This window comes from Erythrolamprus reginae, chromosome 1 (genome assembly GCF_031021105.1).
Source record: "Erythrolamprus reginae isolate rEryReg1 chromosome 1, rEryReg1.hap1, whole genome shotgun sequence".
In the NCBI taxonomy this organism is placed as follows: Eukaryota; Metazoa; Chordata; class Lepidosauria; order Squamata; family Dipsadidae; genus Erythrolamprus; species Erythrolamprus reginae.
The window spans coordinates 308,850,077-308,874,671 of NC_091950.1; the positions used below are offsets into that span (position 1 = coordinate 308,850,077).

General features: G+C 40.2%; 1 protein-coding gene across 1 annotated transcript; it reads right to left on the minus strand.

The window, feature by feature from the left end:
- Positions 1-3,647: 3,647 nt before the first annotated feature.
- On the minus strand, positions 3,648-24,183 carry C1H6orf58 (chromosome 1 C6orf58 homolog). Its single transcript, XM_070733479.1, has 6 exons — positions 23,835-24,183; positions 18,683-18,769; positions 15,766-15,950; positions 11,776-11,906; positions 10,446-10,681; positions 3,648-3,795 (listed from the first exon to the last, which is right to left on the minus strand). The coding sequence occupies exons 1-6, from the start codon at positions 24,181-24,183 to the stop codon at positions 3,701-3,703; spliced, it is 1,083 nt and encodes a 360-aa protein (XP_070589580.1). The 3' UTR covers positions 3,648-3,700.
- Positions 24,184-24,595: the final 412 nt, after the last annotated feature.

Below are 24,595 nucleotides of genomic sequence, written 5' to 3' on the forward strand. Positions count from 1 at the left end.
CGACAAAGGTGGGTTTTAAGAACTTTACGGAAAGCAGGGAGAGTAGGGGCAGTTCTAATCTCTGGGGGGAGTTGGTTCCAGAGAGCCGGGGCCGCCACAGAGAAGGCTCTTCCCCTGGGGCCCGCCAACCGGCATTGTTTAGTTGACGGGACCCGGAGAAGGCCCACTCTGTGGGACCTAATCGGTCGCTGGGATTCGTGCGGCAGGAGGCGGTCTCGGATATATTCTGGTCCGATGCCATGAAGGGCTTTAAAGGTCATAACCAACACTTTGAATTGTGACCGGAAATTGATCGGCAGCCAATGCAGACTGCGGAGTGATGGTGAAACATGGGCATACCTAGGTAAGCCCATGACTGCTCTCGCAGCTGCATTCTGCATGATCTGAAGTTTCCGAACACTTTTCAAAGGTAGCCCCATGTAGAGAGCATTACAGTAGTCGAATCTCGAGGTGATGAGGGCATGAGTGACTGTGAGCAATGAATCCCGGTCCAGATAGGTCCGCAACTGGTGCACCAGGCGAACCTGGGCAAACGCCCCCCCTCGCCACAGCAGAGAGGTGGTTTTCTAATGTGAGCTGTGGATCGAGGAGGACGCCCAAGTTGCGGACCCTCTCTGAGGGGGTCAATAATTCCCCCCCCAGGGTAATGGACGGACAGATGGAATTGTCCTTGGGAGGCAAAACCCACAGCCACTCCGTCTTATCCAGGTTGAGCTTGAGTCTGTTGACACCCATCCAGGTCCCAACAGCCTCCAGGCACCGGCACATCACTTCCACCGCTTCATTGACTGGGCATGGGGTGGAGATGTATAGCTGGGTATCATCGGCATATTGATGATACCTCACCCCATGTCCTTGGATGATCTCACCCAGCGGTTTCATGTAGATATTAAATAGCAAGGGGGAGAGGACCGACCCCTGAGGCACCCCACAAGGGAGAGACCTCGGAGCCGACCTCTGACCCCCCCACTGGCCAGAGAGGTAGGAGGAGAACCACTGAAGAACAGTGCCTCCCACCCCCAGCCCCTCCAACCGGTGCAGAAGGATACCATGGTCGATGGTATCGAAAGCCACTGAGAGATCGAGGAGCACCAAGACAGAGGATAAACCCCTGTCCTGGGCCCACCAGAGATCATCCATCAACATGACCAAAGCGGTTTCCGTGCTGTAACTGGGCCTGAAACCCGACTGCTGGGGACCTAGATAATCAGCTTCTTCCAAGGACCGCTGGAGCTGGAGTGCCACCACCTTCTCGACAACCTTCCCCATAAAGGGAAGGTTGGAGACTGGACGATAGTTGTTAAGTACGGCTGGGTCCAGGGAGGGCTTTTTGAGGAGGGGGCGCATGAGCGCTTCTTTATAGAGTGATGGAAAACTCCCCTCCCCAAGGAAGCGTTGGTAATCTCCTGGGCCCAGCTCCGTGTCACCTCCCTGCTGGCCGAGACCAACCAGGAGGGACACGGATCCAGTAGACAGGTGGCGGAACTCACAGCTCCAATGGCCTTGTCCACTTCATCAGGTGTCACCAGATCAAACTCTTCCCAGACAGGTGTACAAGTACATGCCCCAGTCACCTCGACTGACTCGTTGTCAGTCGACTCTGTTTTAAAATTGGAGTCAAGGTCGGCCTGGATCTGAGCGACTTTATCAGCGAAAAACGTGTTAAACTCCTCGGCAATACTCTGCAAGGGCTCCCCAACTCCCCCCTGGTTAAGAAGGGAGCGGGTCAACCTAAACAGAGCGGCCGGGTGGGATTCCGCTGATGCAATCAAGGTGGCATGGTACGCGCATCTTGCCGCTTTGAGCGCCACTTAAAGTCTTAATAAAAGCTCTTACAAGTGTTCGATCAGATTCATACCTACTCTTCCTCCATCGCTTCTCTAGACGTCTCTTTTGGCGTTTCAACTCCCGGAGCGCCTCGTTGAACCATGGGGCTCTATGGGGTCTAGCGCCACGGAGAGGTCGCAAAGGCGCAATCCGGTCAAGAGCCTCCGCAGCAGCCGTATTCCAGGCCTCCGCAAGAGACTCCGCCGAACTGTGGATGAGTGCCTCTGGAATAACCCCAAGCGCCGTCTGAAAGCCCTCTGGGTCCATCAGGCGTCTGGGGCGGAACATCTTCATTGGTTCCGCCTCCCTGCGGGGAAGGATTGGAGCCAGGAAGTCAAGCCGTAGTAGGAAATGGTCTGACCATGACAAAGGCAATGTTCTCCATTGGACAAAAATTATTCTTAATCTGAGTTCTGGATTGACATATTATTGTCACAGAGCAAATGGCAACTGTGGTTGGGAACACCTTCACACATCTTCATTTTGTGCATAATTTATTACCTGTGTTGAAGCAAGAGACCCTACTGACCATTGCTCACACTTACATCTTCTCTCACATACTACTATCATGTCCTATATAAAGCTTGTGATGGTCCATAATGCCACTCAGGTAGTAATGGGTGCCATTCAGTTTATGTAATTCTATGGCTTTGATAGCTATACTTCTTACTACTTTGTCTCATAAAAGAATTCAAGGTGCTTATTGGGACAAACGTAAATTTGAGGATCATCTACTCTCAGAGGAATACCATCTGCAAGGACAATGGAATATAGTCACTTCCCCGCTCCCGAACCCCTCTGTCAGATACCTTCTGACTATGATGATGGTAAGATACAATTTTTCCAGCATGCCAATAGAGTCTGGAGAGTCTGAAATACTTTTTGATCCCTTTTGCAAAGTAGATCTTGTACAAGATGGATATAATACCTGAAGTATTTTAATATATATAGCTTATATATTATGTTTTTCGTTATATTGGGCTTGTATGCAAACTAGTAAATAAATACCGTATTTTTTAGAGTATAAGACTCACTCCCCCCCAAAAGAGGGTAAAAATTTGGGTGCATCTTATACACCAAATATAGCCCCCACCCACCCACACCCATCCTTTGGCCTCTGCCTCCCAGCAATTTAACTGCTTTCAGCAAACAGCAAATAGCCTGTTCCAGTTTCATCTTCAACACAGCCTGATTAGCTGAAGCAGGTGATTGTTGGTTGGATCAGCCTCCTGACCATCAGCTGTTTCAGAGAGTAGGGAGGCAGAAGCAGATTTTTTTCCTTGTGTTTACCAGGCTTGTTGACACTGAAAGTGAAACTGAAACAGGTTGTTTGCTGTTTGCTGCAAGGAAGCAAATTTCTGGGAGGCAGAGGTAGAGACAGATTTCTTTTCCTGTTTTCCTCTCCCAAAATAGTAGGTACATCTTATATTTCAGAGCATCTTATACTCTGAAAGATATGGCACATAAAATGCCATAATGCAGTTAGACTTATTTCTTTGTTTACTTTTAAAAATGTATTCATGACAATGGTGAAGTTTTCCAATATGGAACCAAACAGAAGGGAGTAAATTATAAGATATATGCATCTTGGCCTTTCACTGCAATTTAAGCTGTTACCCCATAACTACTCAGAGTAAAATAGTTGCATAAGTGTAGCTTTCTTTGGCCTTTCTTCAAAGACCTTCACTGAGAATTCCAGAATCTGAAGATGCTTTAGGCCAGTCAGGGTTTTAGTGCAAGAAGAATGCAAAATCCTCAAATGAGGAAGCCAAGCAACCTCATCCAAACATAGTCCAGAAAATCCACAAAGTGACACAGCATTGGGTAAATCATGAAATTATTTATTTATGTTGAGTAAAGCCAAGTTATTTCACTAAACGGAAACGAGCTTTTCAATAAAACTTCGAGCAAGGCGTCTTGCTTTTTCAGTGGACATGGCTTTTTCCCATAAAAGCAGTAGAACATTCCCTGAAAAAAACAAGCACAAATAAAAATTATATATTTATTTCCTTTTCATTTCAGTGGAAACTATTTAAAAATCAAGTGATACTTAAAATATTTATGAAAGAGAATTGAAGCAACAATATTAGCTGTTAAAACCAATATTAATTATTCTGTGAGACGTATTTGTGGAACACAATGCCAATTTAATTAGAGTTATATCATACACCAAAAACATGTGCTTATGGCTACAATTTAAGGATAATTTGTTTTTTATTTAATTTTATATCACATTCCTATCAAGCTCAGATGATAAATGCATCATCACATATTTCTAATTGTGAACTTGCAGAAAGATGAAATAAACTACCCAATTGACTTTTTCTTTTCAGATATCAGTAATTAATAGTAGCATTCTTCAGAGTTGATCTTCAAAAGGTACTTTGCAGCACAAGGAAGTCTGCAACACCTTAAAACAGTTGAAAACCACAGGGGGAAATGGTAATTCTGCTTTCTCAAATGTAATTTCAGTTTTCAAATTTGTACTATTTCAGCTAAAGAACCTCAAATTTTAAAAATACAGCTTAAATATCCAGAGAGAGAATGAATTCAAGTTCTGTGGAGTAGAATAGTTTATCAATCTTACTGTAAAAGCTTTTGCATCATAAATTAACCACAATTAATTGATTTGGGTGCAAAAGAAAAGTTAACATATCCAACTTCTCTAAGAGAGAGCTAGCAAAACTAACAGAAGTGTTGTCTCCACTCCTAATCTATTTTTCTAAATCTAAATTATTCACCAGGATAAAATCAATACTTAGAGCAACAGGGAGTGCGGGAGGTATTCATTCCAGAGTTTTTCTCTATGTCATGTAGAGAGCTGCTATCTTTTAACCCAACTAAATTAATCTTTGCAAGGAAACTATCTATAGTTCCTATCCACCACTTTAAACAAGAAACCCCTTTACCAGGAAGCAACAATTTAAACACTTTTAAGATTAATTTGAGCAAGCATATAGACGGAAGTTCTAAATGAGATTCAAAAGAATTGTATCCTCTTCTATGGAACAATGGAATTATTGCAGGGCAATTAAGAATGCTACTTTTAGCTTGTTTCCCCCCCCCTACTATTACATATGGGGGGGACCTGATAAAGTAATTTATATTTTGCCTTTTGTGTATTTGCACAAAATCTTACAGCATAAATACAGAAGTTTGGGCTTCCGCTGCATCACAATGCAGATTACTTTGATATTATTGTGGATAACTACAGAAACCTATGTCAATCTCTGCCCTTATTTACAGTACACTTGTATGAATTATGTACAAAGGATGGAGCATCCATAATCAGTTTTCGATTATCATGACTAGGTGTAATGGGTGCATAAATAACCTTGACGCAAGGGGAAAGGAAATGCTGCTTAAGAAGCGATCAGACCAGAAAGGCAATGCATTGCAATTGCTTAACAGTCAATGAAAGAAATTTAGCAAGGACCCATCCAAATGAGTCTAGCAGTTAAAAGTGGTAAGCAGACAGTTTGTATTTTCAGACTTGCACAATTTTGTCAATGTAGCCTTACAATAAAGTAGAATTAGTCATCTAGTTGTGTTTTCTATATGGTTCACTAGGAAGGCCGGCATCAGTCTTGAAATCTGAAAGTTCAAACTTGAGAGCATTGGCAGCTATTGCTGTATAAAATAATAAAAGTTTTTTGAAACACACTATATCTCATTACCGTAGCTATTTCCACCACGATAAAAAATAATAATTCCAGAGGAAGCCTTGATCGTGTCCTTTGAGTTACCAGCAGAGGTGGGTTCTTCCCAGTTAGGACCGGCTCACCCAAACCTGCAGCAAACCACGAGTGACATCATGATGATGCCACGGAACCGGATTGGTTGGCGCCAGTCTGTGGGTGCCACCATCTTTTCAAAAACATTTTTTGAATATATTTTGATATTTTTACAGTTTTTTTCTTCTGCACATGTGCAGAAACTGAGTTTTCAGCACTGCACACATGTCGCCATCTCGTTTTCAGCTCTCTCTTTTTGAATTTCTTCTGATTGTTTCACACTGTAAATGCATGTACAAAGCACACGTACGATCACACAGTGCAGGAGGAAGCGAACCGGTAGTGAGTTAAGTTAGAACCCATCCCTGGTTACCAGGTGGGCATCTCCATAATAATCAAGCCTCTGAATTTCCAACCATTGAATATCCCTTTTCATTCTCTAATGCTGTGGGTTTGTATTGATGTTTTAGTTATAGCATGCAGGTTTTTGCTTAATTCAATTATTTCATTTTGTTTTGGGTAAAAAGGTTTGAAAAGACCAAACAAACAGGCTTTTCAGTAATTAAGTGTTCCAGTTTCTTCTAACCTATCATCTATAAAACAGAGCCAGTTTGAGGTAGTGTTTATAGCATCAGATTAGAAACAGGGAGACTGTGACGTCTAGTTCTGCCTTAGGCACAAAGCCAGTTAGAGCCAGTCACTGTCTCTCAGATCTAAGAAGGACAAACCACTTCTGAAAACCTTGCCAAGAAAATTGCACACACAGGCAAAGAAAGCCTTGTATAAAATAGGATAACTCTATACCAGATCAGACTTACTGTTGTTTTGTTTGAGATGCTTTACAAAGCAGCAAAAATGAAATTTATCTAGCTGTATCAGTGTTTTTAAAACATTACACCCAATTACCTCTATTCCTCAAGAAATATGCACTAGCACTTGGTAGTGCAACCAGGAAAGCTTATATCTACAAAGATCAGAATAATGCAAGCGATGGCATTCTCTGTGACGCTCTATGGAAGTGAAAGTTGGACCTTTTGAGAATAGAATAGGAAAGGTATTGACATTTCTGAACTTTAGAGTATGTTAGCACATAGCATGGAAAAAGGAAATAGAATGTTTCGAGAGAGCTAATTTGCATATTGGTATGTAAATCAGTTTTGGCAGTTGGAAGATAGAATTCTTGGGATTCCTATGCTGACTGTTGGTGAATCTGCATCATAGAGAGCAGATGTTGAGAGAAATATAGTTATACTGTCAAGTTGTTTATTTGTGTAAATATAAAACCAGCTCATTGAGAAAAGAAGAAACAAAGAGCATAAATTTTATATTGGAGTCATTGTATTTGTGTACCCAATATACATTATAGCATGGTTCTGCTATGAAGAGACTCTGCTGGATGAAATGAGGAAGATCACTTAAAACCATAAATCACATAGAAATCCAACAGAGAAGACTCCTAAGAATACTATGGATAGTCAAGAAAACAATGACTAATTGTATCCAACATTTGACAACATTGGTTATCAAACAAGAGTATTCACTTGAGACACAATGACCAGTCTCAGATTATCCTACTTTGGATACATTGTGTGAATATCTAGCTCTCTAGAGGAGGCTCTAATGCTGAGACAGGTGGAAAAAAAGAGAGAAACAGTCAGCATGAAGGAATATACATCTCCCACATATTGTTAAATCATAATCCCAGCATTCATCTTTGATTCTCATCAATAATATAATTTATCCCAGATTTCAAAGTATTCTGATTCATGTTTATCTTTCAGTTTCATCGTGAGTCTGTCCATTTCCACACAAGATGGCATTTTATACAGTATCTCTTCCTCTGCAGGAATTTCTTTGGGTTTTTTTTTTTCATTTTTGTGCAAAAGCCAATTTAGCAGCAATCAAAATATGTAACATCAAATATATTGTTCCCTTATCGTATTTATCTATGGTAATACCCAATAAAAAGGCTTCAGGTTTTAGTTCTATCTTTAACATCAATATTTCTTCTAGCCATTATTTTATTTTGTTCCAAAATTTGTGAGCTTTTGAGCATTCCCACCACATGCCCCTGGTAAGTCCCTGGTATTATTTTGCTTTTCCAACACATCGGTGAGAGATTTGAACCATTTTAGCTAATTTAGGAATCGTAGGTGAGAAATGCCACCTGTACAAAATCTTATAAAGATTTTCCGTATATGAGGTGGCTAAGGTGAATTTCCTGTTCCTATTCTATAGTTCTTGCCAAGTATATAAATCAATGCTGTGCCCAAAATTGCTGCTCCATGATATCATAAGTTCTTTAACTTGTTCCTCATATACAGTAACGCTTGTTCTGGAAGGTAATGGCATATTTTAAAAATCACTTTGTCTTCTGTTTTTAATAATATTTTATCTAATTCTGTCGACTCTATTTTTATATCCAGATCTTTTTTGTCTTTCTTGTATCTTGATTGTAATTGCAAATATGCCCACCATTCATGTAAGTTTTTCCTTGACATCAATTTTCTTCTCATCTAATATGTGTCTGCATGTCATTACTTTTCCTAGTTGCGTAAGTTTTGGGTGTATATACATTTCCAAAGTTGATACCCAGTTTGGGATTGGCATATAATTTTGTTGCTTAATTTTGATCCACCCATCTATCAGCGCTCATCTAATAATTTAATAATTTGATCCTGGCCTATGAATGAAGAAGTAATTTAATTTAATTTAATTTATTAGATTTGTATGCTGTCCCTCTCCGGAGACTCAAACGGCATACAAATCTAATGAATTAAATTACTCGGAGAATGATAGGGTGATTGGTTATAGGAGTTTTTAGAATTTAGATTTCTATGTGTTTTAGTATAGAGATGTTTTTAGTGAATTTTAATATTAGATTTTTTTCACGTTTTGTATATTGTTTATAGTGAGCTGCCCTGAGTCCCAAGAGAAGAAAAGCATAGAAATCAGATAGATAGATAGATAGATAGATAGATAGATAGATAGATAGATAGATAGATAGATAGATAGATAGATAGATAGATAGGCAGGCAGGCAGGCAGGCAGGCAGGCAGGCAGGCAGGCAGGCAGGCAGGCAGGCAGGCAGGCAGGCAGGCAGGCAGGCAGGCAGAATCGAATCTCTGGAAGTACTAATGAACCTTGTGTTTCTCTTCCCAAAGTATGGTGTGCCATCCATGGCCTTCCAATCTTAACAATCTCTTATTTTTTAGTTGTATCCAGTCCCATACCCTTGTCAATGTTGTAGCTTTATAGCATTTTTCTCAGTCCGGCTAAGCCAGTTTCTTTATGGCCTGATTGCAGCACAAATCAGATTGAAAAGTTTGTATTTGGCAATGTATGAGTATGGAGAGTCACAGGACTTGGGAAGTAGCTGGTCTTCTATTTTTGAGAACTTTTCATTTCAGTCTACCTATCCTGCATGAAGTAAAAATTGCTAGTACATTTCAGTAATCTGATCAAGTATTAACTCTCTTAGCCAGCTTCATAATTATAAAAATCATACCAGGCTTGATTTTTTTTATACAGCATGTGTGCAACTTTTGCCTCTCCTTGTCTCATCGTCACTGGGCTAAAATAAGGATTAACGCACTTTACAATTAAAGGCACCTTATTGTAATCTAAATCTAAAATGATGCTTGCAGTTCTTAGGCCAAGTGTCTGAATGCAAAACTATAATATGAAGCATTGTCACAATTTTCAGTAGGAATTTATGTGCAGAAAAAATGAGGCTTTGACAGGCACCTCATTTTTCCACTCCTAGATACTCCTAGGTCAAAGTTTCTTACAAAATATGTTCTGAAAATTGGAGTAGGGGGACATTAGGAATTTTTCTTTTCCTGTCTGGTTGGGAACATTAATTATTCCAGTGGTTTCTTTAGCTCAGGGAGAATGGCACAGTCTGAATGATAATCTCACAATTGGTTTCCGGTCACAATTCAAAGTGTTGGTTATGACCTATAAAGCCCTTCATGGCATCAGACCAGAATACCTCCGGGACCGCCTTCTGCCGCATGAATCCCAGCGACCAGTTAGGTCCCACAAAGTTGGCCTTCTCCGGATCCCATCAACTAAACAATGCCATTTGGCGGGACCCAGGGGAAGAGCCTTCTCTGTGGCGGCCCCGGCCCTCTGGAACCAACTCCCCCCAAATATCAAAGTTGCCCCCAGCCTCCTTGCCTTTCGTAAGCTCCTTAAAACCCACTTCTGTCATCAGGCATGGGGGAATTGAGATATTCCCTTCCCCTAGGCTTATAAAAAATTTATGTATGGTATGTCTGTATGTATGATTGGTCTCTTAAATTGGGTTTTCATTTTAAAATTAGCTTAAATATCAGATTTGTTTATATGGTTTTATTACTGTTGTTAGCTGCCCCGAGTCTGCGGAGAGGGGCAGCATACAAATTTGATTAATAAATAATAAATAAATAAATCTTCCATTGTTTGGCTGGAGGGAGAGTTCATTGGTTCATGGTGTCCCCCAACTGCTTTTGGGGTTCCAAGATTAGGCAGAATAGAGACAATTAGATAATTGGCTTCAAAATGCTTCAGCAGGATTTGGAAATGGAAACATTGCCACATGCAAGTGTCTTCTCTATGCATCTAATTAAATATGTTTCATGTATTGATTCCTAAGAGGCCAGTAAGGGGCACGCATAAGTGCACCAGCGTGCCTTCCGTTCCCTGTCCCATTGTCTCTCCTATATCTCTTTATATTCTTTATATATTCTCTCTCTTTCATTGATATATTTTATTCCCTTATCTTTTCATCTGTTCTTTCATTGATATATCTTACTATGAGTATATCCTCTGTAACCTTTATTATGTTTTGGACAAAATAAATAAAAATAAAATAAAATAAAATTGGTCTCAAGCTCCTACCTGTATTCTTATTTGTGGTATAAAGAGTCTCAAGAAGGAGAAGCACTGTATTTTGCTGAATTGTGAAGTCATCAATGAAGGGTTTGTCTCCTTCCAAAAGTATTCGAGGTGGTAATCCAGTCTGGAAATTACTTGTAATATTAAAAGTTGTAGGAAAACGCATGGCTTCAAGGAAATGAACTGCAGAAGACCAGGCCTCTGCAAAACTGCTTTCAGGTCCACTGAGGTATGAGAGACTGAAATGTAAGTAGGGAAATGAAAATCATAAATATTTGAATAATACTTATAATACCAAATCTGAGAGAGGTTGCTGAGATATTTTTAATTGTAATTGACTTGCACCTCCTGAGCCAAACTGTATGCTTTGGAGTAACACAATGATGATACTAACCAACCAAAAATAATTTTTTCCTACAGTATTGTGAAGAATCACATGATATCATTACTCATAGTTAAGTTTAACTACAAATATGCCCAGTGAGCTACCAAGATCGTCCCATGGATATCAATACTTGTTGATAGTAAGTTGTCTACTGTCAGCCTCACTAGATAGACAAAGAAATCAATTCCACAGGAAAACATTTTTATTCAGAATGGCTATAATAGCAGACTCTTGCAAATCCTACTTGTTACATCTAACAACAATTTATACTTGCCACCAACCACAGGAAAAAAATTAAAACAACTCATGATATTATCTGGATTTTTTTGGTTAAGGATCTTAGAAGAAATTATGGGCAGAACATAAAAGAATCCTACCACAATAGGCAGTTATGCCTGTTCAGAGTTACTGATTCTATGGTAAGGAAAGTTCTAAATTAAGTTAAGAAGAACTATTTCTCATATCAGAGTCTCATGATTCTTTTGATAAACTCCTAACCTTAAGGGGTCTCTAAACTTGGTTGTTGATTTGTTTGTTTGTTTGTTTGTTTGTTTGTTTGTTTGTTCGTTCATTCATTCATTTATTTATTCATTCATTCATTCATTCATTTATTCATTCATTCATTTATTGGATTTTTACGCCACCCCTCTCCAAAGACTCGGGGCGGCTTACAACATATAAAAACAGTAATTTACAATAAGATTAATCCAAAATAATATAAAATTACATAACTATCTAAAACATCCCCAATTGATTAAAAGTCAGTCACACCCATTATCCAAACTAGATAACATTATCAGTGCCAACTGACATCATCATTGGCATTGATGATGTTACATAATATGGGTAATGAAATGTTTGCAAGAAAACTATTAAGCTCAGAGAAGACAAAGGACTCCTCATTTCAACCCTGAGCTACAAATATTACCCTTCATTGGTACTTCTTACCTTGTTTTACACTTCTGAAATGCAGAATCAACAGAGAGAGTATGAGCTTTCCACATATAACCCAGGGCTTCATCTTCTGAGAAAACAAGACTTGTGGCTGTTTCAGAGTTTGGTGCAGTAGATAGGAGATACTAAAAACAAATACATAGAAAGATAAGTAATGTAGATATAGGTACCATAGAATAAGTAAACTACTCAATTATTCATAGCTATAAATAGATAGATAATAGATAACCCCCATATCAGCTTACCTCAAACTTTTTTGAAAATCAAGATACAGTGTGGGTGAGTGGGTGGATGTAAGTTATCCTTTCAGTCTAGCCCAGGGGTCTCCAACCTTGACAACTTTAAGACATGTGGACTTCAACTCCCAAAGCTGGCTGAGAAATTCTGGGAGTTGAAGTCCACAAGTCTTAAAGTTAACAAGGTTGAAGACCCCTGGTCTAACCTATTACTTTAAAATTCCCCAGATGTCTGTCATCCAATTTTTAACAAGGCCTGACCCTATGAAACCCCAGCAACTCTGTCAAGGAAGTCACTATTAGAACATGGATCTAATAACAGGACACTTCACTGCCTGCTTTTGTGACCCATGAAGGGGGCATGAGCTGACAGTGCATAGAACCCAGTGCATTTCCCCAGGAGTCACCCGCACAAATTCACTCAGATCACATGACCAGATTCTGCCCCAAGCAGCAATAGTTGAAACTCTAGGCATCCCAAAGGATTTATAACAGGCTAATTGGTCATCATGGTTCAATTTCAGAGGATACTCAACACGGTTGTCAACTGTGCACCCAACACAGTTTTATCCCTTGGACAAGTTGCCACAGTTGTTACAAACAAAACATAATATCCACATCCTGCCCCTTCCCAAACTTTCCATCTGCTCACCTATGTTGCAGCAATAATTTTATATATGGAAAGATCATGTCAATTCCCACAATGAAGAATGGATGGAAAAAGTGATGGAGCTAGCGTAGATTTTGAAATGAACTGTTTTAATTAATGAAAATAATAGCAAGGGCAACAGTACTTAGACTTGTATACAGCTCCATACTGTGAACACAGCGAGACCTGAGCTTCCTTCCCTCTATAAATACTGGTGTGTGGGTGTGGAGTGCTGGCTCAGCAGCTGTAAGCTGCGTTGAAACTTCCTGGCGAGTCAGTGGGGTAACACCTGGGGTCGTTGATGTAAATGATGTACAGTGTATCTGATGTACATCAATTACATCAATGTAACTAATGTACATCAATTACATCAATGACCCAAGGTGTTACTCCACTGACTCACCAGGAAGTTTTGATACAGCTTGCAGCTGCTGAGCCAGCACTCCACACCCACCCACCAATATTTATAGGGGGAAGGCAGCTCAGGTCTCACTGTGTTTGCCCTAGAACAAGGACAAAAGCACCAGCCTGAAGATGACGAGTGGGACCTCATCGAAACATCACCAGAAACTTTTAGGGCTCTCTGGAGTTTGAGTTGACCACAATCTTTCAAAAGCCTTCCCCCAAAAAAGGAAGGTTTGAAAGTGGTCAATAATTGTTCCATTCTATTGTGTGCAATAACAGCTTCTTAAAAAGAGGTCAATGCTTCAAGGGAGCATTAATCACTTCATAAGCTTAACCACTCACCATCCATAATCTTTTGGGAAGTTTTAACCAGTATTGTGTTCCTACCTGGATGTGGGGGGGATGGGTATTCCGGTAGGGAAAATGGCAGTGTGTGCACAGCTCCAGCTGACTGGAGGCAGTCGGGCATGTCGGAGTGGGATTTGTCTTCCGTGCAGGTGCAGGAAGCAAAACTTGCGAGAGGACATGTGGCTATGTGAGATTTCGATGATTTTTGACGATTTTTTGCCTTGGGAATGTACTGAAGCAAAAAAAGACCAAAATCTCACGAGTGTTCATATCCCTTCATGAGGTTTTGCTTATGCGCAGAAGCAAAATCTTGCTCAGGCGTTTGCCCGAGACACAGAGCGGCGCACAGAGCACACCAGAAGCAGTGGGAGCCAGCAACCCTTCACTGGTTTTAGCCAATCAGGAAAGACACAAATCTAAAATGCAGATGGTCAGACCCACAGCTCCAAGGACTTGTCCGCTTCACTAGGATTAGCAGACTCAAATTCCTGCCAGATAACTATATAAGATTATGTCTCAAGCAACTTAGACTGTCCACTGTTGACCGCACCCGACTCCTAAGGGATCAGTAAGGGGTGTGCATAAGTGCAACAGAATGCCTACCATCCCTGTCCTAATGTTCCCTCTTACCAATACCCATCTTATGTATATAAACATTGTTATATCTATGCATATTACCAATATGTACTTGACAAATATGTACTTGACAAAGACTTCAAAAGACTTTGTCTTAGGCTAGGTCATTCCTTTATCTTGACCTCCTCTGGCCTTCGAGTGTAAACTCTGGCACATTACTGAACTCTAAATTTAGTTCATATATAGCAGAGGTGGCTCATAGGCCGGATGCACCACATGCTGGCCGCACCCATCCCTGTTTTAGCCAAGGGGGGGAAGTCATGATATATCACATGATGACAACATGATGATACAAATTTGACATCAGGGGTGAAATTTGGCTGGTTCACCGCAGCTTGGGCAAGCCAGTAGGGACGATTTAAATACATTTGCCAAGCCCATGGCCGAGCCCATGCCTGCTCACTTGCCTGGTCATCACTCACTTCTTCTGGCCAACATGCTCCAATACAGCACATTTCTCTGTCCTGAAGTAGGACTGATGGGGAGAAGGGGGAAAGGTAGGAGGGAAGGAGAAGCCAGGCTGGCTTTCCTTTGGTGTGGGATGGTGGTGGGAGACCGAATCCAAGGCCTGCCTGCTGCTCTCACAATGCCTTGAAACAGAGCATAAGCGCACTTCACAATGAGAGAGATTGGATCCCCTCCTCCTCTTGGAGCCCATTCCTTGCCCCACTCACCCCTGGCATCTCTCCCTCCCTCCCCCTCTCTCTTTCTCCCTCCCTCTCTCTCTGGGCAGAAGTAGCTGCCTGTTGTTGCCCACCAATCAAGCAGCGAGGGGGGTGAGACACATTTGACTCAATTCAGCCGTCGCCAAGATGCTCAGTCATCTGCCAGCCTCCCTCTGTGTGTACCTGTGTGTTTGTGTGTGTGTGTGTCTCTGTGTGTGTGTGCCCATTCTTCTTAGAAACATAGAACGGCAGAAAAAGACCTCATGGTCCATCTAGTCTGCCCTTATACTATTTTCTGTATTTTATCTTAGGATGGATATATGTTTATCCCAGACATGTTTAAATTCAGTTACTGTGGATTTATCTACCACGCCTGCTGGAAGTTTGTTCCAAGGATCTACTACTCTTTCAGTAAAATAATATTTTCTCATGTTGCTTTTGATCTTTCCCCCAATTAACTTCAGATTGTGTCCCCTTGTTCTTGTGTTCACTTTCCTATTAAAAACACTTCCCTCCTGGACCTTATTTAACCCTTTAACATATTTAAATGTTTTGATCATGTCCCCCCTTTCCCTTCTGTCCTCCAGACTATACAGATTGAGTTCATTAAGTCTTTCCTGATAAGTTTTATGCTTAAGACCTTCTACCATTCTTGTAGCCCATCTTTGGACCCGTTCAATTTTGTCAATATCTTTTTGTAGGTGAGGTCTCCAGAACTGAACACAGTACTCCAAATGTGGTCTCACCAGCATTCTTGTTCCCTGTCTCACTTGTTCAGAAAGCCCTGCAGCCCTACATGCTCTCTCTGGGGCTTTTCTCCCACAAAACCAGTAGGGAAATGTTTTGAATTTCATCCATTTGACCCCCCTGATATATAGACATCTATCTACACCACCAAATATGAAGAAAAATTACAGCTTTCCCCTAAAATTAGAAGGTGTTTCCCCCCCTATGATGTGTACAGCACTTGCATGGATTATTTAGGAAAAAAGAAGTGTATACTAGAAAGATATCCATATAGATCTAAAACAATCAACAGATATACCTTGAAAAAATCCCTCCAGCCAGACATGACTTTTGGCACCTGGATATTACATTCAGCAATGCTGTGACAGAAAAGTTCTCTTTGCTCCTCTGGTGGAATTAATTCTATTGCATTTGGTAGCTGTTCAAATAAGTCACTATCCAGTGCCCCAAGAAAGGGAATAGCTGCCAAGTAGTAATTCATACCTAGGACAATTTTAAAAAGTGAGTATATATTAAAAATATTAGTCAAAGAAAAAAAAGCTTAGTGGAAAAATTCAAGTAGTTTTCATTTAGCTTCTACAATTGGAACTAGCAATGTAGCTATTAATTGAAGTAATTGTTAAGGTAAGGTGACCAGGCGTCCCGGTTTTCACGAGACAGTCACACTTTTTAGCAATTTGGTCTGCATCCCGGGGCATTTTTAAAAAGTCCCAATTTTTTGAAAGAAGCTGCCGGGTGGAAATTGCTGGACCTGCGCATCGGGTGGCATGGCCGAAGTGTTGGACTCGTATCACCCATTCTGTCCCTAGCTTGGTTCTGCTCACCAGCAAACCCCACCCCGTCACCCCTTCCTGCCTTCCCCCCTCTCTTATTTTCCTTCCTTTATTTTTTTTATTTGCTCGCTTCCCCTTTTCTTTCTCTTCCACTTTTGCTCGCTCCTCACACCTGGCTGAACACCTTCCTGGGGCCCCAGCCATTGAGCGAATTCCTCTGTGTGGCTGAGCCACCCAGGCAGGAGGGCTCGCTAGCAGTGACAGCAAAGGAGAGGAAAAGGAAAGGGAAGCACAACCCAGGTGTTCACCCCCTCCTCCTCCGATAGCTGTGCTTCCCTTTCCTTTTCTGCTTGTCTGCTGTGCTTGGAGGCAGGCAGAGGGATGGAGCAGCATTTGCGCTGGTCAGGAAAACCCAGCTCGCCTGATGAATAAAGGTGGGTCCATCTTGGCCCAGTATTTTTCCTCCCCGATGGGCCTTTGGCCCAGCACCATGAGTTGAGAGACTAAACATGCTCTGTCATTGATGGGGAGAGAGAGAGAGAGAGAGGAAGAGACACAGAGAGCAAGAGAAAAAGAGAGAGCGAGCAAGAGAGAGAGAGAAAAAGTGAGAGAAAGAGAGAGAGAAAGAGAAAGAGTGAGAAAGAGAGAGAGAGAAAGAGAGAGAGAAAGCAAGCAAGAGAGAGAGAGAAAGAGACAGAGAGAGCAAGAGACAGAGAGTGAAAGAGAGAGAGAGGGAGAGAGAGAGAGAGAGAAAAAGAGAGGGAGAGCAAGAAAGAGAGAGAGAGCAAGAGAGAGAGAGCACAAGAGGGGGAAAGAGAAAGAGAGAGAGCAAGAGAGAGAAAGAGCACAAGAGAGAGAAAGAAAGCAATAGAGAGAGAGAGAGAGAGAGAGAGAGAGAGAAAGGGAGGAAGGAAGAGAGAGAGAAAAGGAGAGAAAGGAAGAGAGAGAGCAAGAGCGAGAGGGAGGGAAGAAGGGAGAGAGAAAGAGACAAGGAGGAAGAAAAAAGAGAGAGGGATGGAGGAAGAGAGAAAGAAAGAAAGAGGGAGAGAGAGAGAGAGAGAGAGAGAGAGAAAATGTTTTGCTAATTTTTTGGAGCTAAACTTCTTTTAGCGCCCCCATCTCCTCCACTCAATGGTGTTCCTCTTTCCCAATCTTAAAATCTGGTCATGCTGATGTTCTTACTTCAGCTGTTCTTTGCTTTACAGATATGCAAGTCCTTATAAATGTGAGGACTGGTAATAGTTACTTTTCATTAGTATCATAGCTATGAACAGTCACTAAACAAGGCCTAAACCAAATCCTAATTTGTTCAAATATATGGCTAGGGGAATGCTCCCCCAGCATTGTGGCATGGCCTGATTTACATAGAGGAATTTTTCTGGGCAACAAAGAAATCAAATTAAAAAATATATATGTAAATGATATCAGAATAATAGACAACACAGTATCTGATTAACTTTAATTGGTAGAATATTGAGAGTTTATTAAATTTTAATTGGAATCTCATGATGACTTTTTCAGAAATCTTTAGTTATGAAATGTATTTGAGCACAACTCTAATGTCATTGAAGATTAGGCACTAACTGGAATTCATATCACAAGTCAGTGTTAATTATTAACTGCAATACCTTTTTGTATCAGTCTTGTTTGGAGATAATTATCTGACTACGAGAAGTACCTTCTGGGCTATTCCCATGGAACTATTAGATAAGACATATTTTAAAATCAGTTCTGTTACATATTTTGGCAATATTTTATTTATTCAGAAATTTGTTTCTTTTTTTTTCTGACTTTGCCAATTTATTCTATGTATTGCCCTTCATCTATTACTGTATTATTTCCATTACTCTGCTTTTGAGAAAATATTCCATATAGGAATTCGAACGTATTAAAGAGTTATTAGCAAAATTATTTCTACAATGTTATTTTGTGGGTGGCTATTTAGGAGATCACACAAACCTGCAGAAGAATATGATAATTGATGCAATGATTCTGCAAAAATGAAGAATGGAAATGAGAGATTACTTTTTGAATAAAATACTTCCATAAAAGTAATTAGCATATGTGTTGTTTACAGCCCATCTGTTTATGTGCAATCATTTCAGACTCTGGAAGCTTGTGGTAGAAGATTTTTATTGATCAATTCTAAAAGGCAGGGATGTCCAAATTTGGCAACTTTAAGTCTAGTGGATTTCAGCTCCCAGAATTCCTCAGCCAGGCAGAGTCCAAGTCCACAAGTCTTAAACTTGCCAAGTTTGCAGAGCCCTGCTGTAAGATTTGATAGTGATCATGGTGGAAATTTTAGCACTTGGCAAATCTTATCAATTTTATACGACATCAATACAATTGAAGAATTCATATTTTAATGCAATTGTTACGAGTTAGGAGTTTTCCCTGTCAAGTATAAAAATAAGTAATTCCCAAACAAGATTATATACTTACAACCCCACCAGCTGAATGCAGATATGCATAGATTGTCTCCATCCTTGTGGCCACACCCTGTAGCATTTAAGGGATCTGCTAATCTGCCTGGAAGAAAATGAAACACCAATATTGCACAGCCTTTTTGGAAGAGAAAAATAAGTATTGTAGTTTTTATTTATTTGCTCATCAGATTCATACTGTTTTTATTTATTTATCACTATTTTTATTTATTTGTTTGTTCATCCAGTTTATATTTCCATCCTTTTCACAAAAAATCTGATTTTGGAGTTATATAAGAAACTATATAAAACAAAATTATTATTTTAAAAAATTTAAAAAATTAAATTAAAGGCTAAGAGAGGGCAACAGATGAAACTATCTCAGTCCCTGGGACCCCCAATTTAATGATATAACCAAATTTTGAGACATTTATGGAAATTTTAATTAATTGAATTATTTATGATTTGTTTTACACTTGTTGTGAGCCGCCCCGAGTCTTCGGAGAGGGGCGGCATACAAATCCAAATAATAAATAAATAAATAAATAAAATGAAATAAAAAACTTGAAAATGGTGGACATGTGAAACCACCCAAAAATATTGGTATAAAATCAAAATTATTCTAGAATAAATCACCTCCCGGACCATCCATGCAAAACCCGAACTATTTTTATTAGGAATCATAAGACAATTTTTTTATAAAGAAAACATATATTATAATTCACATTATTACAGCCGCAAGGATTCTATACGCACAATACTGGAAACAGGAAAAACACCCAACTGTTTTATCTCTTTTGATTAAAATAATGGAATGTGCAGAAATGTCCAAGCTAACAACGGAACTGCAAAACAAGGATGAGACAGATTTCTACAAAGCAAGGGACAAATGGTACCATTGGTTAAAAAAAAGAAATTACTTAAAAATTATACATCAAGAAAAATGTCCAACTAAAACAACGTGTAAAACCAGTAAACAACGACATGAATCATAATACCAAATTGAAACGATAAAATGGAAACATCGATCGACACAAACTTTGAACTACAAAGAAACTGAATGAACAAACTCATAAATCACTGATAAATGATGGCACTAGCAACTATGTCAAATACATATGGATAAAACTTCAGGAAAATCTATACCACCTATATGCTTAAACCACAGGCCGCAAAACATAGAAGCCCCAGCTCCAACGCTGCCCCCCCCCACTCTTCTTACTACTCTTTTCTTGTTCTATTTTCCTCTTGTATTTCTTTCCCTTCTTTCTAAATCCCTTTCCCTTTCTTTCCCTCTCCTTCCCCAATCACACATGCTATATAAGCAAACTATAATTGCTAGAATGTACATTACAGTGTTCCCTCGCTTTTCGCGGGGGATGCGTTCCGAGACCACCTGCGAAAGTTGAATTTCCGTGAAGTAGAGATGCGGAAGTAAATACACTATTTTTGGCTATGAACAGTATCACAAGCCTTCCTGTAACACTTTAAACCCCTAAATTGCAATTTTACATTCCCTTAGCAACCATTCAGATTATTACTCACCATGCTTATTTATTAAAGTTTATTTAAAAAAATATTTATTAAAGACAGACGAAAGTTTGGCGATGACATATGATGTCATCGGGTGGGAAAAACCATGGTATAGGGAAAAACCCCGCAAAATATTTTTTAATTAATATTTTTGAAAAACCGTGGTATAGACTTTCCGCGAAGTTCGAACCTGCGAAAATCGAGGGAACACTGTATATATATTCCCTTTACTTTTCTGTACCCTGTTTTTAATGTATATAACCAATAAACATATTTTTACAAAAATTTAAATTAAAGGCTAAGAGAGGGCAACAAATGAAACTATCTCAGTCCCTGGGACCCCCCAATTTAATGATATAACCAAATTTTGAGACATTTACGGAAAATGAAATAAAAAACTTGAAACAAAAAAAATCATTTACTGGTGACCAAAACCATTGGAGAAATTAAAGCAAGTGATGATGGAAGTTACTGTTTAGTTTACAGAATTTTAATTAAATTTTTTATTTTAATTAAATATGAAAGAAGGCTAATAGCTATCAGGTACAAGAATGACTGCTCTGTGCTTAAGAAACAAGGAAGAAAACATTAACCTTTGTAACTGTTATTTCCTTATTTATTCATGCGGTGTTCCCATTTAAAATGTCTAATGTGAAGCTGTGGAAGTGATGTGCCTGGAGGCTGTGAGGGTCTGGATGGGTGTTAACAGGCTCAAACTCAACCCCGATAAGATGGAGTGGCTATGGGTCCTGCCTCCCAAGGACAAGTCCATCTGTCCATCCATTACCCCGGGGTGGTGGTGGTGGTGGTGAATCTTGACACCTTTAGAGAAGATCTGCAATTTGGAGTCCTTGATCCACAGCTGAGGCTAGAATAACATCTTTCAGCTGTGGCTAGGGGGATTTCTGCACAGGTTCGCCTGGTCCACCAGTTGCAGCCCTATTTGGAAAGGGATATCTTCCCACAGTCACTCACACCCTCATCACCCCAAGGCTCGATTACTGCAATGCATTCTACATGGGGCTACTCTTGAAGAACGTTTAGAGACTTCAGCTTGTCCAGAATGGAGCCGTGCACACCATTGTGGGTGTTCCTAGATTCATCCATGTTCACTCCATCACTCTGCAAGCCAAACTGACTTCCGATTGGTCTCCAAATATAATTCAAGGTGTTACTTATTAGCTATAAAGCATTACATGCAGCAATGGGCAGCCAAAATTTTTACTGCCACACTGTGGGTGTGGCTTATTTCTGTGTGTGTGTGGCTTAATGGTCATGTGACTGAGTAGAAGTGATTGCCGGCCATGTAATCTGGTGGGAGTGACTTGAACGATCATCATTGTTCAAGTGAATTGTTAAGTCCTTGACTTACAACCTTATGAGTGTCACTTGATGGGGTGACAATTTGCTTCGTGTTTCTCGGGCTCTCCTTCCTGGGTCACCTCCCCGCCTCAGGCTGGGTAGCTAGGCGAATGGGTGCTGCCAGAAGCATAAATGCAGCCTTTGCCACTTCCACCCATTCCTTCTGCTTGCACCTCAAGCGGGAGGTTGATGTGTGAGGCTGGTGGGCAGCCAGGCAGGAGAGAGGGAAGGTAGTCTGAGGCCAGGAAGGAGGAAACAGGAAAAAAGGAAGGAACGCAGATGCAGCAGCAGCAGCAGGGGGAAAAAGGAGAGATGAGACAAGACCAGTAATCCAGGAAGTGACAGCCACCAATCAGCTAGAGCTGCACATGCATCTTCATTTCCGCCAGTGGAACTGTGTTCCACCCCATCCTACCTGCTGTCCACCCCTGCTTACATGGCTTAGGAACAGATTACTTACGGAACCGTGATCTGTGTCACATGTCCCAGCGACCATTCAGACCCCACAGAGTTGGCCTTCTCTGGATCCTGTCAGGCAACAATGTCAAATGGCAGGGCCACAGGGAAGAGACTTCTGTGTAGCAGCCCCAGTCCTCTGGAACCAACTCCCCTCAGCGATTCACACAGCTCGTGGCTTTCCAAAAGGTCATAAAAACACGACATGGCCTGCTGGCCAGGGGATGTTGAGTGTTATACTCTGTTCCGGCCAGTAGCACTGAATGAATATTGTATGAATATATATAACGAGGATTTTTAAATCGTTTTTTATTATTGTATTTTCTTATTGTTGTATGCTGCCTTGAGTCCGCTTGGAGAAGGGTGGCCTATAAATTTGATTAAATAAGTAAATAAGTATCTCTTTTCTTTGATTAAACCACTGGATAGGCCTGGCCAACTCGACATCTCTCTCTCCCACATGACATCTACCCACACCTACCCAGCCAGTCATAAGAGAGAGAACTGGGAACCAGAAAACCCTTTTCTCTCTCTCTCTCTCCTTCTGAACGCACATTTTAAGAATGCACAGGAGCCTTTTCAAGGGGAAACTGCAATGGGAGAGAGTGTCCTTCGCATTTTGCTATGGCTCTTTCAGTGCTTGGATCAGATCTAATTAGCGAACAATTAGAGTCAATATTTACCAGGCTGTGCCTCTACCTACCACCAAAGGAGAGCATGATCTTGCTGCCAAAAAAGATGGCTTTAGATTGAACAAATTCTTAGGTTTTTTAAAAAAATCAGTGGATTGCTTATGGTTCAAGCTAGTAGTTCTTTGGCAAGAGCAACCGACAGAGTCTTGTGAAACTCTCAATTTTCTTTTAGAAAATCCTCAGCACTGAGCTATTCAAAAAGCCTTACTAAAAATGTATCTTAAAATAAAACACGGGTTCTACTTCCAAACCTGCAAAGATCCACAGAAAATAAACAATGATTTATTCTAGAACACCATATCATGATTATTTTGCAAGAACTTTCAGAACTTTCTCTGCTTGATGCAATCAGAGTAATGTCTAAGCTTTGACTGCCACCCACCATTCCTTCCAAAAAAACCAAATACTGAGCCACACTCAAGGGGCCAAAGAGCCACACGTGGCTCACGAGCCGCAGTTTGCCGATCCCTGGATTAGACTATCAAAAACAAACAGTGATTGTTTCAATGTTCCTATCAAAGATTGCAATTTCTCAGACATTGGCCAATCCAGTTTATCATTTGGCTAATGAATTTTATTTTTATTTATTTTGTTTTGTCAAGTATGTATTGGTGGTATACAGAGATATAATAATATTTATAGACATGATACTAGTAAAAGAGAAACATTAGGACAGGGGACGGAAGGCACTCTGGTGCATTTATGCACGCCCCTTACTGACCTCTTAGGAATCGGGAGAGCTCAACAGTGGATAGTCTAAGGGTCAAGTTTTGGAGATTAGGTGATGATATACAGAGTCTGGTAGTGAGTTTCATGCATCAAGTACTCGGTTATTAAAGTCATATTCCCTGCAGTCAAGTTTAGAGTGGTTTACTTTGAGTTTGTATCTGTTGGGTGCTCATGTGTTGTTGTTGTTGACAGGAAGGACATCTATTCTATTCTATTCCTTCATTATTCTATTCTATTAATTCTATTACTTCATGGTCTAAAATCATCTGTATTTTCCCTTCAAACTTACAAACAGTTTAACAGTTTGAAACAGAAAACTGTCATCTTTGTCATGGCATAGAATCAACCTAACTTTGTTCTTAGCAATTCTAATATTAGAGTAAAAGAAATTGTTCCTACCTGTACCGTATTGCCAGCCATGCTGTAATGGCAATCCCCATAAGATATTGTTGAAATTGTTAGGTCCAAGTTGACTGAAATATTTAGCTGAAGATTTGAGCAAGATCTTATACATTCCCATTCTCTCTAAGTAATTCCAGCCTTTAATGACAATCTTGTCATTTTGCATGGAATAATCTTCAAAGTTTTCAGGCACTAAATGCCAGAGTGGAGGGAAAATATTTTCAGAACCTTGGGATTGTGTTTGCAGGTGAGCTGGACTGGGGACCTCCATGGCAAGAAGGAGGAGAGTGAGACAGAAGAAGGGTTTTCTCAGGAAATTATCTCCCATGCTGGACTGCAGTGTCATGCTTCTAGACATCCCAGAATGGGGAAGCTACTTTTAAAAGCTACAGACCACACCTACTCCATAGGAAAATCACTATCATTGCCTTTTACTCCACCCTATGGTGCATTGAGCTTCTCAAATTTCATTAAAAGCCATCAGCTTTGTGAGGTGCATAGAATGTCTAGATTAATGGAGGATTTAAATTGGGATGATACGGAATGTATCTTCTCTGTTATTATATTTGTTCTAATCTTTTTAAAAACCTGATATTACCTATTTGATACAAATAGTTCTTATTTAATGGCCAGTCACTTAGTGTCCACTTAGTGTCCACTTAAAGTCCCATTACCCCCCAAAATGGATATAATATAGAATTAGAGAAATGGCAAAACTTATGGGAAAGAAACTATAAATCAACAATGACAACTTCTTA